This window comes from Panthera uncia, assembly GCF_023721935.1.
Source record: "Panthera uncia isolate 11264 chromosome D3 unlocalized genomic scaffold, Puncia_PCG_1.0 HiC_scaffold_8, whole genome shotgun sequence".
Classification (NCBI taxonomy): domain Eukaryota; kingdom Metazoa; phylum Chordata; class Mammalia; order Carnivora; family Felidae; genus Panthera; species Panthera uncia.
The window spans coordinates 84979846-84996803 of NW_026057586.1; the positions used below are offsets into that span (position 1 = coordinate 84979846).

A 16958-nucleotide genomic window follows, 5' to 3' on the forward strand; every position below is an offset into this window, starting at 1 on the left:
AATTATTAAACATGAAATCTTCGGATATATATTTAAGTTTTTTCAGGGCTCCCCGGTAGCTCATGAGTGATAGAGTAGTAGATCGTGAGCATCTGACTCTTGATTTCAGCTAGGGTCATGGTCCCAGGGTTGTGGGATCGAGCCCCACATCGGGCTCTGCACTGAGTACGGAGACAGCTTGGGATTCTCTCCCTCTGCCCCTTTCCCCTGCTCGCACGCTCTCTCTCAAATTAAAAAAAAAAAAAAAAAATTTATAAATTTTTTCATCTTTCTTGTCCTTCACGGTTTTTCTTCCTATATGAGATAATCCCTAATGACCTTCATGTTTAAACCAGGACTTGCTTGGATGCAGGTGGTTTATCTTTCAATGTGAGCCTGCTGGGAAGTCACACTGTATTCGTGGTATCATAATTATCTCCTGGCACCTGATTTCATAGACCACAATTATGACCTCACCAAATAGCATGTCTTTGGTAACCTCATGGTTTTCAAGTACTTCTTAAATTGGACCGTACCAACTGAAATAATTTGCAGGTCACTGTTCTAGATTCCTTTTCACTGAGCCTGGCTGGCTCAGTTGGAAGAGCATGTGACTCTTGGGATCTTGGGGTCATGAGTTCGAGCCCCATGTTGCGGGTAGAGACGACTTAATTTAAAAAAAAAAAAATTTTTTTTAAAGCCTATGAAACAATCAGTTTGCAGGTTAGGTTTGTGGGATAAGACCACAATTTATATGGTGTGTTAGTCAGAGGCTCTTTAGCTTTATAGTTTAGGGATCTGAAGTACTCCTAAGTGCTCAATGTTTGTGGAGATTTGTACTTTTTTTTTTTTCTCATTGTAGGTGGTATCACTTCCACTTTACAGATGATGAAATATGACCAAAGTTGCACAGTGAGCAAATCATGAAGCCAAGACAGTGACTATAGGCAATGTGGCCTTTCAGGGACAAAAAAAATTAAAGGAAGAGTCAAGAAGAGAAAGTTGAGGAAAATGAGCTAATTAAGGAGCTGGAGAAAGAACATCTAGAGATGTTATGAAAGGTGAAGGGAAAAGGGATAAAAAGAAAGCTGTCGAAATGATAAGTTTAGTTTAAAAATGGAATACCTGGGGCTCCTGGGTGACTCAGTCATTTGAGCGTCTGACTTCAGCTCAGGTCATGATCTCACGGTTCATGAGTTCGAGCCTCGCGTCGGGCTTGCTGCTGTCGGCAGGGAGCCTGCTTCAGATCCTCTGTCCCCCTCTCTCTACCTCTCCCCCACTTGCACTCTCTCAAAAATAAACGAAACATTAAAAATAATTAATAATAATAATGGGATACCTAATGTTCTTCCAAGATAAGTCTTCCTCAGCTAATCCCTTTTTTTCTTTATTAGTGTCAAATATGATAATATACTTGAAAGTACCTTGAAAGCATCTAAGTCCTAAACGAATACAAGGTATCAATCATGATAATGGAGGCGTTGAGAATTTAAGAACATGTAGAGTGTTATTACTGCTGCTTTTTTATGTGTTTCTGCCTTATTTTAACAGTTGGGGGCACCTGGGTGGCTCAGTCGGTTAAGCGTCCGTCTCTTGATTTCGGCTCAGGTCACGATCTCACAGGTTTGTGAATTCGAGTCCCACAATGAGTCCCACATCAAGCCTGCTTGGGATTCCGTCTCTCCCCCTCTCTGTCTGCTCCTCCCCTGCTCATTCTCTCTCCCTCTCAAAATAAATAAACTTAAAAAATTATAATTAAATAAACCGCAGGTGATAAAATTATAAAGTTCCTGTTAGATGCCATAAATAGAGGAAAAATCACAGCAATGCACACAAATAGGACAGGTGTCATTCTCTGTGGATTCAGAGTTTTCTGTTAAAAAAAAAAACACAGAATGGGATGTTAGTGTCATGTGAATTGAAAGCTTTTCTCTTTATCTCCTTCATGAGTTGTCTCTTGAGCTCTGTTACATGGAGACCAGACCTGGCACAGTCCCCAGCTGGGCATTTCCTGCTCAATCTATTATGCTCGTCTTATTTGAGAAATAATCCTCTGCCAGCACTTCCTGTGAGTGAAAGGTGCCTTATCTTCAGAGCAAACCCCCAAGCCCAGGAAAGGGCTTGGTCTGTTTCAGGCCTGAGCCGCGGCACCAGGAGGTGCTCTAGCCCCTGCAAGGACTTCAGACACACAGAACAGAGGGACGAGTTAGTTGGAGCCCATGGGAAACGGCTGCTTTTTTTTAACGCCCATTTTCCAGGGCGCACCGAAACATACTAGGCAACATGGATTATGATTAAGCATTTCTCAGAAAGTCATTCTCTCACTTAGCTTCTGGTGCCATCAGCTGGCCATTTTGTCCTTTTCAAGCTTCACCACCACACATCCGCCTGTCCCAGCAGTCACCGTTTCTGGTCCCTCAGGATCGATCAGGTCATTGTCTCGCGACTTGTCACTTTCTCTCCTGTTACGGAGAGGGAAACAGGACCGTGACCAAGAAGGTTGTCGGCACTCCAGAATTCTGGCCTCAACTTCTTAAATATTACAAACATGAGAAACACCAGTTTCTAGAAGCGTCTGTCCCAGCAGATGAAAGAACTTGCTCGTTCCTGTGTCCTAGTACAGTGCTTCTCAGACTTCGGGAGTGTGACTCTGAGTCACCTGTGGATCTTCATAAAATGCAGGTTCACGGGGCGCCTGGGTGGCGCAGTCGGTTAAGCGTCCGACTTCAGCCAGGTCACGATCTCGCGGTCCGTGAGTTCAAGCCCCGCGTCAGGCTCTGGGCTGATGGCTCGGAGCCTGGAGCCTGTTTCCGATTCTGTGTCTCCCTCTCTCTCTGCCCCTCCCCCGTTCATGCTCTGTCTCTCTCTGTCCCAAAAATAAAAACAATAAAAAATAAATAAAATAAATAAAATAAAATAAAATGCAGGTTCTCAGCTCGGAAGTCTGGGGTAGAGCGTGAGAGTCTCCATTCCTAACACGCTCCCAAGTGGTTATGTTGCGACTGCTCTGCGGACCATAAGATTCTGGAGCTACGCGGTCTGATAGGGTAGATTTTGAAGACTTCATATAAATAATAAGGTGTGCATAATTTTTATATTGATCACATGTTGAAATGATATTTTGGCCATACCAGGTTAATATAGTAAGTAAAGTATATTAAATGTGTATCTTTCAAATATGTTAACATTCATTTCATCAGTTTCTTATTACTGTTTTGAGTTTATTTTTATTACTTTTTTATAAATGTTTTTAAATATTTATTTTTGAGAGGGAGCACGAGTGGGGAAGGGGCAGAGAGAGGGAGACACAGAATCCGAAGCAGGCTCCAGACTCAGCTTTTGGCACAGAGCCTGACGCAAGGCTCGAACCCACGAACCGCGATATCATGACCTGAGCCTAAGTCGGACGCGCAACCGACTGAGCTACCCAGGCACCCCAGTTTTGTTTTGTTTTGTTTTTTGTTTTGTTTTGTTTTGTTTTGTTAAGACTTTATTGTTAAGTGATCTCTGCACCCAATTTGGGGCTTAAACTTCCAACCCCAAGATCAAGAGTGACATTTTGCACCGACTGAGCCAGCCAGGTGCCCCTTTTTACTGTTTTTAAGGTGATTACTAGAAAATTTAGAATTTCACACGTGGCCTACATTATGTTCAGGTCGGACAACGCTGTTCTAGAACACATTATTGGCGTTCTTTTTTCGGATGACCCCATTTCTCAGTCCCCTGGTTACCATTTCACATTCCCTATTAGCTCAAATCCATATGCATTCAGTTCTTTCTGTGAGTGTTTTCTCTTTCCACCATTACTGTCCTTCACACCTTCCTCATCGTCATCTTTTCCATCGTCGTCCCAGGACCCCATCCAGCATTTAGACGCTCCCAAGAGCCAGCACCCAGGCAGCACCTTTGCTCAGAGGTTTTGGCCATGACTCTCGCAGTGGGGTTCCTGGAGGCAAGAGCCTCACCAGGGAGCTGGTTAGGAATACAGAGTCTCAGGCCCCACCCCAGGCCTAATGAAGCAGGATCCTGGTTTGCAGGATTCCCGGGGATTTGTCTCTCTCAAGAGCTTTACCGGTTGCCTTTCCTAAAGCACCCTGTTCCCATTGAGCTCCACATCTGTTCTTTCAGTTGGCTTTGATGAAGTCTCTCCGAGGTTGAGACAATATGAAAGTCGTGGCTAAGAGAAAATAGTTTCTCTCTCTCTCTCTCAGAAGAATAAACAGTGAATTTGGGGCAAATGGCATCCGGAAGGGGAGTCCAGAGATTGAAATCCTATGACTTCCTGCAAATGGATTCAGATACCCTTATCTGTCTCGGAGGCACAACGGGAAAGGCATCAGCGTCCCCTTTGCCCGTCTCAGGAGCATTAATGCTGCCGGCGAAGCAAGCCTCGCCTTGCTGCGTCTGCTTTACGTCTGACTGTTGGCCGCAGTCACGGGCCACATCCCAGAGCGGACCACACCACCCCTGCAGCTAGACGTCTTCCTGGGTTTGGGTTGGCCACGGAGGCCTGAGGCGGAAATGTGTGGCGGCTGGGTCCAGGTCAGGAGAGGAGGCACCTAACAGAATGCAGATTCCAAGTCCCAGTAATGAGCACGCCAAGGGACTCGGGCACAGTGACCAAGAACCACCGCTCTCTGTGGCATCTTCTCCATTCCGGGCTACAGCACGTGTCAGATTTCGGGGCATCTTAATTTCTCATTTATGCAACAGGCCCCCTGGGCTCCCTGAGACCCACGCCCGGCACATAGGAGGTGTTGGAAACATTCACTGGACAAATGAACGTTCCGTTTTGTAAAGTCCTAACTCCCGTTATCTCTGACCTGACCAAGTGGGAAGGGACTGGGACAGCGAGAGAGGCTTTAAGCCCAACTGCATCAGCCGTTGGGGGCCGAAGCCGTCAGAGGAAGAGCAGCACTGAGGCGACGCCGGGGTGGAGAGCCGGCCCTGAAGGGAGGCGCACGCTCACAGAAAGGAACTGGGGCAAGCTGTCAGGACTCCTGGTTTCCCTCTGCCAGCACTTGTTACCATTTGTCCTTTTCTCTTTTTTAATGTCACAATGAGCTCTAATTGAAGATGCTTGTATTGTTCCCCTGAAGACTTTGGGTTGCTCTGCGGGTATCACAAAAACTGAAACCCAATCCGTATTCTTCTCTGGGCTTTGGGGAAGCGGAACCACGGGTGAGTTTGTCATTTTGAGCAGTCGTTGGCGTAGAGCCAAAGCTCCAGGAGATACTAAAAGTATTTAGAATCGTCCGATTGGCTGTTGGAATTAGCTGTTAAACAAAGCAGCCAGTAACTGAACACCGGGGGCCTTCGTGAACTCCAGTTGGGTGGGAGACCTTCTAGTGTGTGTGTCGGCTCTGAACTAGGACAGAAAGGTAGAGATTGGAAACACAGCAGGCCGGGGACAGAGCAGCTGATAAACGCACTCTCCTCTCCGCCCTTTGTCTGGGAGTTTTGCCTTGTCTCCGACTCTCTTCCTTTCTTTGTCCCTGCACTCAATTCCAAGGCTGCCCTGGCCGGTCAGATTTACCAACCAGCGGAAGAGAAACCCCAAGGGAGGCCCTGGGCTTGAGTTCCACAACAAATCTGATCCAGGGACTAGATGCTGTCTGGTACACAAAGGAATCTTGTTCTGTGGATTGAAAGCAGAAATAAGGGAAAGGGGAATTTTGGGCATCGACTCAGTCTCATTCACTTCACTCGGTTACAGGGGAGCGGATTCTTTGTTGCAGCGATTTCAGAAAAGCGCCTGAGTTTATGGGTTTATCGTTTCTCTGCTCGTGAGCGGACTTTGGAGAGACCTGACACACGATAAACAAACCCGGTTGTTTTTAAGTGGCACCGGCACACTCTGTTTCAAAATCTAGCCCCTTGCAGCCACAGAGCATCTTGCCAATGCCACGCTAATCCTCGCCCCAAGGGACTGACCTACACGCTGAATGGCGTACTTTTCAGAAAGAAGTTACGAGTTTAGGGGTGCCTGGGTGGCCCACTCAGTTAAGCATCCGGTTTCGGCTCAGGTCATGATCTCCCGGATTGTGGGTCCGAGCCCCATGTCGGGCGCCATGCTGACAGCTCAGAGTCTGGAGCCTGCTTCGGATTCTCTCTCTCTCTCTCTCTCTCTCTCTCTCTGTCTCTCTGTCTACCCCTCCCCCGCTCGTGCCGTCTGTCTCTCTCTCTCTCAAAAATAAAACACTTGTTTAAAGAAAAGAAAGGAGGAAGGAAGAAGTTACGAGTTTAGACTACAATGTCAGTCATAGAATTGAAAATTAGCATTGGCATAAGGCTTGAAAAACAGATTTCATTGTTTTTATTTTCCATAGAGGGAAAGAGATGAACACCTTACTGTCACTCTAGAGATGGCCAGTGTCATCTCAGGGCCAGCTGAGAGGACTACTCAGATAGATACACGTGAAATGACAGAAGTGCATGTGGTTACAAGGCAGCAATGCCCAGCAGCATGTGTCTGCATTGAGCTTCCACAAAGCTAGTTGGAGACCAGCGTGGGCTCAGTGGAAGTCAGCAGCCAGACCTGACATCCCACGACAACAAAGGTAAACGAGCCAAGAGCAAACCTGCGGAAAGTATTTGGTGCAGGTTAAGTTACTTGTGGCTTAGGCACACGCCACTTCCTACCTATGTTGGAGACCGGGGGCCATCAGGTGGAATTTACAGGGTCTCAAACGGTAAAAGCAGCTATTTAGAGTCTGAAAGGAAGCAGCAGTTGTTAAAAAGGGCCACACATCCCTTTTTAGCGTCCGCGCCCTCTCGGATCAAGAAGCGTCAAGCAAGGGAGCGGCACACTCATAGTTCCCATAATCCACCTGAGTGACAGGAGTTTTGCTACAAATTGGTCTCAAAACAGATCTTTCCGGGATATATTTTTTTTTTCTCTGATCTTTATGCCTGTGCCGGATGGGTAGAGAAGGGCTCATTTACCCATTTTCCAGATAAGACGGGCCCCCGTTGTGACTTGTCCCTGTCCGCATGGCGAGGTTACCGATCTTTGAAAGGAGCTAACACCTTTCAGCTCGCTCTGCCCTCCTCCCCTGGAAGCAAAGGCCCGCGGGACCACCATGTCCTGGGAGCTCCTGTCTATACTGTTACCTGTCAGCTGAGACGCTTCAGCCTTCTGCTACGTCGGGAGCAGCTATTTAAATCTTGCTTACTTGGAGTGCCTGGGTGTCTCAGTCGGTTGAGCGTCCGACTTCGGCCCAGGTCGTGATCTCACGGTTTGTGGGTTCGAGCCCCGCGTCGGGCTCTGCGCTGACGGCTCGGAGCCTGGTGCCTGCTTCAGACTCTGTGTCTCCCTCTCTCTCTCTGCCCCTCCCCTGCTCCCACTCTCTGTCTCTCTCTCAAAAATAAATAAGCGTTAAAAAAAAATGTCTAAATAAATACTCCTTTCTTTTTTTAGCATCTTCTGACTAGACTCCAAGCTCCATGAAGACAGAGGCTCACTCTTTTCCGCCTCACACCACTCACTACAACCCGTGTGGCATTTTGAACCTAACAGGCACCTTACTAAAAATCCGCTGATTTCACGGTTCCAGTAAGGAGCGCCACTTGGATCACGTTATTGGCAGTGCGTCTGAGGGAACAGATGTTCCTATTCAAATCCATGAAACTGGAAACATTAAAAAACAACAATCATGACATTGATTGATAGTGATATTTACCGTGTCAGACTGTGTAAGCTCAGCTATAAAATAGACTCGCATACTGTCGTTCTTTACATTTTGATTTCAAAGATTCTCAAACGTCGAAATAACGTCGCTTGACTCAGATCCTAATTCCCGCTTGATGCCCTGTATAATATTTCCTTAGCGAATTACGGCCCTCTTCTGTTGTGTGTCACACACTCACAACCTCTCCTCCCTGAGAAAACGGCACCTCCGGGTGCTTCGAAGATATTTTCAGTCCGTCGTAAGAAAACATGTATCCGCTGGCAGGGAGCGTGCTGCTAAGGCCACGGGAGATCAACGCAAGGCTCGCCGCTCTGTCTTTGCCAGTTTCCTAAATACCTTGGCGACGGGTGGGTGGCCGTGGTCTGAACTGGTTTATAAAAGGTCGTCCTAGATCCCGAAGTGTCCTCTTGGGAGCAAACGCGTCTTCCTGAAAGGCTGTCTTTCTTCCTCCAACTCAGGTCCTCAACAAGCAGAGCTCCTCTCCATGAGTACCTCGGGTTTCTTTCGTTGGCCCGCACCGCTGGCCAGAATGTGCACGGCGCCGTGGGGACTCGGGCTTCGGGGGAGGCCAGCGCTGTTAGCCCCGGGAGCGGCAGTCACTGCGGTCCAGATGGCAGGCAGGAGGGACCGCCCCGCTCTGCTGCCTCCCCTGGACGAGAGTGACCTTGAAGAGCAGTTCGTGAAAGGGCACGGTCCGGGGGGCCAGGCAACCAACAAAACCAGCAACTGTGTGGTGCTGAAGCACATCCCCTCGGGCATCGTCGTCAAGGTAGAGGAGGAAGCCCGCTGGGGGTCCCTGGGGTTCGGGGGGGGGGGGGGGGGCTTGAGTGACGGCGGTGGTCGGCCGAGGTGCGTTCTCCTCGCGGCCCGGTTCCGTTGGCGCTGCAGATCCCGCCTCCGGCCCTGAGGCAGAGCCTCAGAAGCTTCCTTCCGGGGGCCCGTGGCGCCAGGGGACACCTGCGGGCCTGGCATCCGGCAGGCAGCGCGGTTCTCGCAGAGCCGTGCGGTGTTCGCGGTCCGGCAGAAGCCGCGGGCCCCGGTCCCCGAGCGGCACGCTGGCCTGGGGTGTCTGCCCGCCGTCCCGGCCCTCAGCGACCTGGCCGTGTCCCTCCGTCCCCTCTTGGGTAAATGTCAGTGACACCCGCCCTTCTGAGCGTGAGGTAACGGGGCGAAGCCTCTCTAGCCCTCGGAGTAAACACGCGGCGGCTGGCTGCCTGTAGGAGTCTCCCCTTTTTGTATCAAAACCAATCTCCGATCAGAGCATCACCAGCTCTCAGCACGGTTCGAAGCCCTCGGAAATACGGAAATGCTTTTTCCCCGTTTTCCTGGCTTGTGAGTAGTGGCCCCTATGCCTCAGTGGAACTGGCAGTCCCTTCTGAGTGGCCCGAGGGCCCGAGGGGCGGCCCGGGCGGAGGAACAGAGGAGATGGCGAAGCCGCTGTTCCGTGTGCCGGCGGTACTAACCGCAGCGACGTCCGTCACGTCCACACGTGGTAGGCGCCGCGCAATGAGGCGCGTAGTCTTTGTCCTCGCGAGCCCTCGTGCCTTACCTTTTCCACGGTACAAGTGCGGAATCAGGCACAGAGAGGTTAAGTAACTCGTCCAAGATCCCACAGCCGCAGGCATCAACCGAGAGCAAGCCCACAGTCTGGCTCCGAACAACTGTTTTTTCACTGCCAAGTTTTTGAGCCAAGAGCCTATCAACTAAAAACCTCACTCGCTTTTCTTTTTTTCCCAATCGCTTTTTTCCTCCTTGAGAAACGGTGTCATTCATGAGCAACAAATAAAATTCTGAAACCTGACGCGGTTTTGGTTTAACTATTTTATAACCTCACTGCAGATTCGCCTTTAGTAGTATGCTTTGACTCTGATTTCACAGGCTTTATCAGATAGCTTTGCAAGGCGCTCACCCTTCCTAACTCAGGTATGACGTAATCACTGTTACGGTTGGCTAATAATAAAGATGCTATCTCCCTCCTTGAGACAGAAGTTTACATTTATAAATTTTTCTAAGTTAGTTTATTTTGAGAGAGAGAGAGAACACGAGGAGAGAGAGGGAGAGAGAGAATCCCAGAGTCCACACATCAGTGCAGAGCTCAACGCGGGGCTCAAATTCACAAACCACAAGATCATGACCTGAGCTGAAGTCAGACGCTTAACCGACTGAGCTGCCCGGGCGCCCCCAGAATTTTACATTTATAAATGGTGCAGAGTGTTTGTTCCCTGGCCACAAGCTAGACATAGCAATTGACATTTTCAAAACTATTTGGGGACGTTATGTTACTGCTGTCATTGCTTCCGAACAAAGCAACGCTCTTAATTACAAATAATCACAGAAAAAGCCACATCATACGTATCCTGGAGGGTGGGGCAAGGGCAAGGGCTGAGCAGAGCAGAGGCAGGAGGGCAATATGGTCTTTGTTCTGTCCAGAATGAACTTTTTCACGGTGTAAGTTACTGTCTCTTGCAGTGCCATCAGACGAGATCAGTCGATCAGAACAGAAAGCTAGCCCGGATAATCCTACAAGAGAAAGTGGATATTTTCTACAACGGCGAAAACAGTCTTGTTTACAAAGAAAAACGGGAGGCAGAGAAGAAAAAGCAAGAGAAGAAAAAAAGAGCAAAGGAAACTCTAGAAAGAAAGAAACTCCTGAAAGAACTGTGGGAATCAAGTAAAAACGTCCACTGAGAAAGAATTAGAAATGCTTTTTTGTTTGTTTTGTTTTTAAGTGATCTCTACACCCAATGTGGGGCTTGAACTCGACCCTGAGATCAAGAGTCACATGCTCCACTGACTGAGCCGGCCAGGCACCCCTGAAAGAACAGCAGATTCTGACTAAAGAACCTGCCAGATGCTTCCAGGGAATAATGGTGGGGAGTTCTATTCCACCTCAAGCATTACTATAGTGTTTCTGTATTTTTAACCGACTTCAAATTTTAAATCAAAAATTTTTTAATGGCAGACTAAACTGGTGGATAAAGATACACTTTTTTTTTTTAAGTTTTATTATTTTGAGAGAGAGAGCAGGGGAGGGGCAGAGAGAGGAGGAGAGAATCCTAAGCAAGGCTCCACACTTACCACAGAGTCCAATGCGGGCCTTGAACTCAGAAAGCATGAGATCATGACTTGAACTGAAATGGAGAGTCCAACGCTCAACCAAATGAGCCACCTAGATGCCCCTAAATGCGTTTTTTTTGTGTTTTGTTTTTTTTTTTTAAGTGTAGGGGCGCTTGGGTGACTCGGTTGGTTAAGCATCCAACTTCAGCTCAGGTCGTGATCTCGCGGTTTGTGGATTTGAGCCCTGCGTCAGGCTCTGTACTGACAGCTCAGAACCTGGAGCTGCTTCGGATTCTGTGTCTCCCTCTCTCTCTGCTCCTACCCCACTCACGCTCTGACTCTCTCTCTCTCTCTCTCTCTCTCAAAAATAAACAAATATTAAAAAAAAAAAAAAAAAGTTTATTCATTTGGGGTACCTGAGTGGCTAAGTCAGTTGAGCATCTGACTCTTGGTTTCAGCTCAGGTCATGATCTCACAGTTCGTGGGTTTGTGCCCCACGTCAGGTTCTGTGCTGACAGTGTGGAGCCTGCTTGGGACTCTCTCTCTCCCTCTCTCTGCCCCCCCCCCCCCCCACTCTCTTTCAAAGTAAATAAACTTTAAAAAATACTATTAAAAAATAAAAGCGTAGGGGCGCCTGGGTGGCTCAGTCGGTTAAGCGGCCGACTTCGGCTCAGGTCATGATCTCGCAGTCTGTGGGTTCGAGCCCCGCGTCGGGCTCTGTGCTGACAGCTCGGAGCCTGGAGCCTGTTTCAGATTCTGTGTCCCCCTCTCTCTGACCCTCCCCCGTTCATGCTCTGTCTCTCTCTGTCTCAAAAATAAATAAACGTTAAAAAAATTTAAAAATAAATAAATAAATAAATAAATAAAAGTGTATTCATTTATTTAGAGAGAGGGCACGTGTGCAAGTAGGGGAGGGGGAGAGAGAGAATCCCAAGTAGGCTTTTTGCTGTCAACGTGGAGCCCAACACGGGGCTCAAATTCTTGAAATGTGAGATCATGACCTAAGCCAAAGTCAGACGCTCAACTGGCTGAGCCACCCAGGCGCCCTAGAGATGCACATTTTGAGAATAAAACTATAAAGAGACACACAGAAGTCATTACTATAAAAGGACAGCAGCTACTTTTTGTGGGGAGGAAGGGGTCGCCACGAGGTGACAGAGGGGTGTCGGATGGCTGGCGGTAGTTAGAAGGATGTCACCATATCTTTTTAAGCTACACATTTGTGTATCTTGTTTTATTATCAAAAAAGAAAACATTAATAAGGAAGGTCCATTTTTGGGGCGGGGGGGAACTGTGGAATTGAGCCAAACATTAATGGCATTTAGTGCCACCGTTCATCCACTGGGAGGTCATGGCTAGGTGATACTTGACATCCCTTAACTTAACGTCAGGCTAAGAGAATGAGAGAAAACCACGTGGAGAAAGATGTACACATCAGTAAGTTACTTGCCCGTTTACCCCATTAACTTAATAGACTGTATGTTGCCAAATATCCTCTCTGATGTCAAAATACACACAATGGGGGCACCTGGCTGGCTCAGTCAGTAGAGCACGCAACGCTTGAGGGTTGTGAGTTCGAGCCCCACGTGGGGTTTAGAGCTTACTTAAAAAGAAAAAAAAAAAAAAAAATACACCCGACATTCCCTAGGAGTTGACTTATAAGTAGATTTACGAGATGAAGGCCCAGAACCTGATTTGTTTGCAAATTTGTGCAACACCGATCACTCAAGCTGCATTTGACCCTACAACTGTTTGGGGTTTTTAGGCAGGAGTAGTAGCTTGGCTTGTCAGAACACATCTGGAGTTCACGCATAACACAAGTAGGGGGAAGAAGCCATGAGGCGAGAAGGCCCATGTCGAGGTCTGCAGTCAAAACCAGCCCATTCCGCAGGCACAGACGGCACGCCCAGTGCACGGATCCAAATAAATTTACCTTTAAGGCAGCCAGGTGGGGCTCTTCTCACCTTGGAGTGACCTGGTTTGGAAGTTCAAGCGGCATCCAGGGCCCTTCCCCGTTCAGAAGGCGGCCAGGTACCTGCAATGGCACACGACAAGCCGGTAATGGTGGGAAGGGAAATGGGGAGCCGTAGACAGGAGAGACAGAGGCTTCGGTCTGTCTCCTTTCTCGTACCTTCCAGGACTTGCCGTCACGTGCACAAAAGAGAGGTAGATAAGCCCGCTCCCTAGAACCTGTTCTTGGCGGCCTTTAGAACGGACATGGCTGGGACCTTGCCTTATGCCTGCAAAACTGCCCCCGTCCCTCATCTGTCTCTGTCTCCCCCTCACCACAGTGAATCCTCATTACACGGGATTAGTGCCTACGGAACGTAGTAAAAATTACCGCAAAATTCCTTCGGAAGGCACTGCTGGAGACCACCAGATTCTCAACACATCCGGCGCGACCTGGTTTTCCCCAGCACAGAGCAGGCCATTCTTCGGCGAGCGCCAGAGCGAGCTAGCTTGAGTTTAGCAGCTGCATTATATGAAAACCAGATTCCTTTTTTTTTTTTTTTAAGGTTTTATTTTTTTGAGAGAGACAGGGCATGAGCAAGGGAGGGGCAGAGAGACAGGGAGACACAGAATCCGAAGCAGGCTCCAGGCTCTGAGCTGTCAGCACAGAGCCCGACGTGGGGCTCAAACTCAAAGAGATCTTGACCTGAGCTGAAGTTGGATGCTCAACCGACTGAGCCACCCAGGCGCCCCTGAAAAACAGATTCCTTTATTTAGCACCCGGAAATGTTCACAGGATCATCAGAGAATGGCCTCATCGAGAGCGAGGCAGTGGGTAGAGTCAGTAACACCGGTTCCACTGATGTCTTGTGTTCATCCTCGGCACGAGTTTAACTCAGCTGCAGTTAAGATGCACTGTGATGCTACTTTTGACCCCTACCTTCTGACTTAAGCAAACACATTCCTTCCTCGGCCCGTGGTGTTAACAGCATCGTCACACAAAATGTTTCTGGGCCAGGTGGAAAAACACCGTGACAGGTATCTGCCACTCTCACTGAGATGTTTCTTAAGATAGCACTTAAGAATTCAAGGAACCCACACCTTCACACAAATTGTTAATGAAAATAAGCTTTATTACATCAAGTAATAAATACAAAGATGCAAACAGTTTTAATCATTTTCTTCCAGATGTTTGGATCAACTTACACGAAAGGCAGAACTGAAATCCACACACAGTCTTAGTAGGAATATTTTCGGGGGTTCTTGTTAGGTTTGGTAGGTTGCTCTTTCTTCTGTATTTATAACTTGTGCATTTTTAAATTTGACCTCAAAGCACTAATAGTCATGCAGGCAAATGCTTAAGCACAAAAGAAGTTACATTAAGCAGAATCCACACCATGTGGCAAACGTATGCACTAGAAACAAAACCCTGGAGTTGTTGTATTAGCTTATGAAAAGGAACGAAGAACAATCTGGGTAACATAACGGTATTCAAAAGGGAAGATAAAAGGGAGACACTGGTATCTTTGCTGTGAGATAGGTATCTTTTCCGTGCATCTTCTAAATCAATGCTTGAAAAAAAAAGAAAAAAAAACCTGGGTAATTCCTAACTATTTAAAATGTAAATCCTAATCAACGGCAAAATATTTCTCAATCTTAGAGCCTCATGAACCATGGCAGGGACACGGGAAGGAGAAACCGAACTGTTACCATTTTGAAAACAAGAGTTTCATCTGAACGTGGGAGTTGAGCTATAACTTCTCTTCTTGGAAGAAGACGGAAAACCTTCCACGCAAACAGGCAGCTAGGATCTGGCATTCCGCTCCGTTTCAGCCAAGCACTCTCGAACCAGTCCTCTGGCATGAATGATGCCTGGGAGAGAAGCAGAGGCTGAGAATCATGCGGCAGGACCCATTCCAGAAGAGAGGGCCCTTCACAACCCAGCTGAAACACCCTCACCCTGGAAGGGAACTGGGGCCCTGCATCCAAGCCACCCCAGGGTTCCCGCGGTTTGGAAAGGCGCTAGCATCCCATCCCCTCCTGGAAGGCCTTCTCTCCTGGCCACACTCCTCTTCCTGGCTCCCTGACAATCCCTTCCTGCACACAAGGGGGCAACCAGCAAGCTCTCTTCATGTCATACCGTCAGATGACTGGAGTAAACGTGTCCCCCGCTTTCACTAAACCTGACCCACTTTGGAGAGTCTGTGACTTCAAATCCTTGTTTTTCTCTGGCTTCTTCACATTCTAAACTCTAGAAGGGACTTGTCCAATGTCCAGCCTGCACAGTTAGAACGCAAGACTGCTCACTTTTGTTCAACCTTGGTCCACCGTGACGTCCGCCCGCCGGGGGGCCTAGCGCGCTTCTTCTGCCCTATCACGCCCCTGTGCATCTCTTCTCTCTCTGCTCTGGTGGTTATGGTTTGGTTGTTGGGGTTTGTTCGGTTTAGCCTTTACTGAACTCCGTGAGATACTGATCTCGTTTTAATAGACGCCAAGAATCTATTCCTCCTGAGAGACGACTGCCGGAGGGCGCTGTGAATGACGTCCCCCAAGTCACGTAGGCGTCCCACGTGTCACAAATCTTATCTCTGAGCTTCAGAAGACCTTCTCTGGAAAGGGCCAGACGGTAAATATCTCCCGACTTTGCAGGCCACACGGTCTCTGTCACAACTACTCAACTCTGCCACTGTATCGATAGAGAAAGCAGCCATTATACAAGCAATGGGTGTGGCCATATTCCAATAAACCTTTATTTATGGACGCCGAAGTGTGAATTTCAGATACTTTTCACGTGTCACAAAATCATTTTTCACCATTAGAAACTAAAAACCATTCTTGGCCTATTGGCTACAGTTTGCTGACCGATCACCAATGCTCCTGACTCCCTTGCACCTTTTATGACCCTTCTTCAACCTCGTTATGACATAAACTTGGCTAGCTTGTATTTGGCTATAGTTCATCATGACCAATGGTGCTCACAGGTGCTCACGCAAGACATGCCCTGGAGGGGTCACCAGGCTTATCTGTATGTTGACTTGACCCAACAGGTTTTTTGGGTGACTGCAGATCGCCTGTTCGACTCTGGCGTCCAGCATCTTCCCAGGGATTTCCACTCAGGGAACCAGCACGCCGGGTGCCAGGACTGTTTTGCTTCTCCTGACTCCAAATAGCAGCCCAGACGCAGAGCGATGCCCACCTCACCCCCAGCTTAGGTCAGGTCAACCCCACCACTCCCCAAGTCCTCTCCAGGTCCAGCCTCTTACTGCCAGCTCCCCTTCCGCACGCCGGTGCCCGTTCACCACCCAGTTGGCCGGTCCCTCCACAAAGGCTTCATCAAGGGCGGTGAAGCCCGCCGCTGTGGGCAGGCTCCCGTCCTCAGCCGGCCGTGCCCATCGCTGCCGAGTCACCGCCCCCACGGCAGCCCCTCCTCATGCCCCACACTTATAACCACAGAACGTTCCTCTCATTTCTCTCCAAACTTGCCTCTCCAACCTTCTTCAGAAACCCCACATCCCTTCTGAAATTAAATCCGCACCTAGGCCACTGCTGCTCTGAACAGCCACCTTCTAAAACAGAAATCCTCTTCTCCCCTCCGCCCGACTCACGTAGCAAGGGGACAACCTATCTCACCTGCTCGGGCAGTCACATCTTCACGGGAGTCACCTGTTTTCTGTGACCTCATGCTCCCGCCCTCCCTCTTCAGTCACAGAAGAATTTCGCAGTGTTGTCGCTCTCGTCTGCCCAGACCAGGAAGGACCCATGCGCCCCACTGGGCTCTGCTCCAAAGATCTGACAGCAGAGGGCAGCACAGGACCCGGGACCTCATGACTCCTGGTCACCGGCTCCCCCAGAGGAGGGGGACCCGTGCGTCTGACCTCCTACAGCTCCCGGGACCGGTGTCGGCCAACATTAGACAAAGCTGCAGGATCTGGGCTATAAAGATTCCTTGTTTAGGGGTGCCTGGGATTCGTATTATGTACAGATTTTCTAACAAGAAGTCTCTAACGTCCTCTAGCAGTTCTCAACCTGCTTTGAAACTCAGAGACATGTAACTGAAATCCAGACACTCCTGAACCTGTGTAAGCAATTATCCTGTACAAACAAGTAACCAACATGGAAACACAGGGGCAGTTATGTTAAGGATCCCCGGATACCTGTTTTAGGGAGAGAATCAGTAACAAATTTGATGCCTTCACTAGTATTAATAACAGCATACTTGGAACATACTTTACATTTAAATGGCATTTAAACAGATTGAAAGCCGGGGGGGGGGGGGGGGGG

At 48.6% G+C, this 16958-nt stretch overlaps 1 protein-coding gene and 1 long non-coding RNA gene across 3 annotated transcripts in view; one reads left to right on the forward strand and one right to left on the reverse strand.

Moving 5' to 3' along the window:
- The window catches only part of MTRFR (mitochondrial translation release factor in rescue), a 13265-nt gene extending 2893 nt beyond the window's left edge, over positions 1-10372 (forward strand). Inside the window, exons 1-3 of one of the 2 annotated variants that reach the window (XM_049619483.1) lie at positions 5442-6539; positions 7400-8439; positions 10140-10372. In XM_049619483.1, coding sequence (XP_049475440.1) covers positions 8155-8439; positions 10140-10358 — 504 coding nt within the window. In that variant the 5' untranslated portion in view covers positions 5442-6539; positions 7400-8154 and the 3' untranslated portion in view covers positions 10359-10372. Of the gene's footprint in view, positions 1-5441; positions 6540-7399; positions 8440-10139 lie in introns of those variants that run through there. The other variant, XM_049619482.1, reaches the window with a different exon arrangement.
- Positions 10373-13789: 3417 nt separating this feature from the next.
- On the reverse strand, positions 13790-16946 carry LOC125914244 (uncharacterized). Its single transcript, XR_007455255.1, has 2 exons — positions 14388-16946; positions 13790-14248 (listed from the first exon to the last, which is right to left on the reverse strand). It is a non-coding gene; the product is annotated as an uncharacterized LOC125914244 (long non-coding RNA).
- Between the last annotated feature and the right edge of the window lie 12 nt (positions 16947-16958).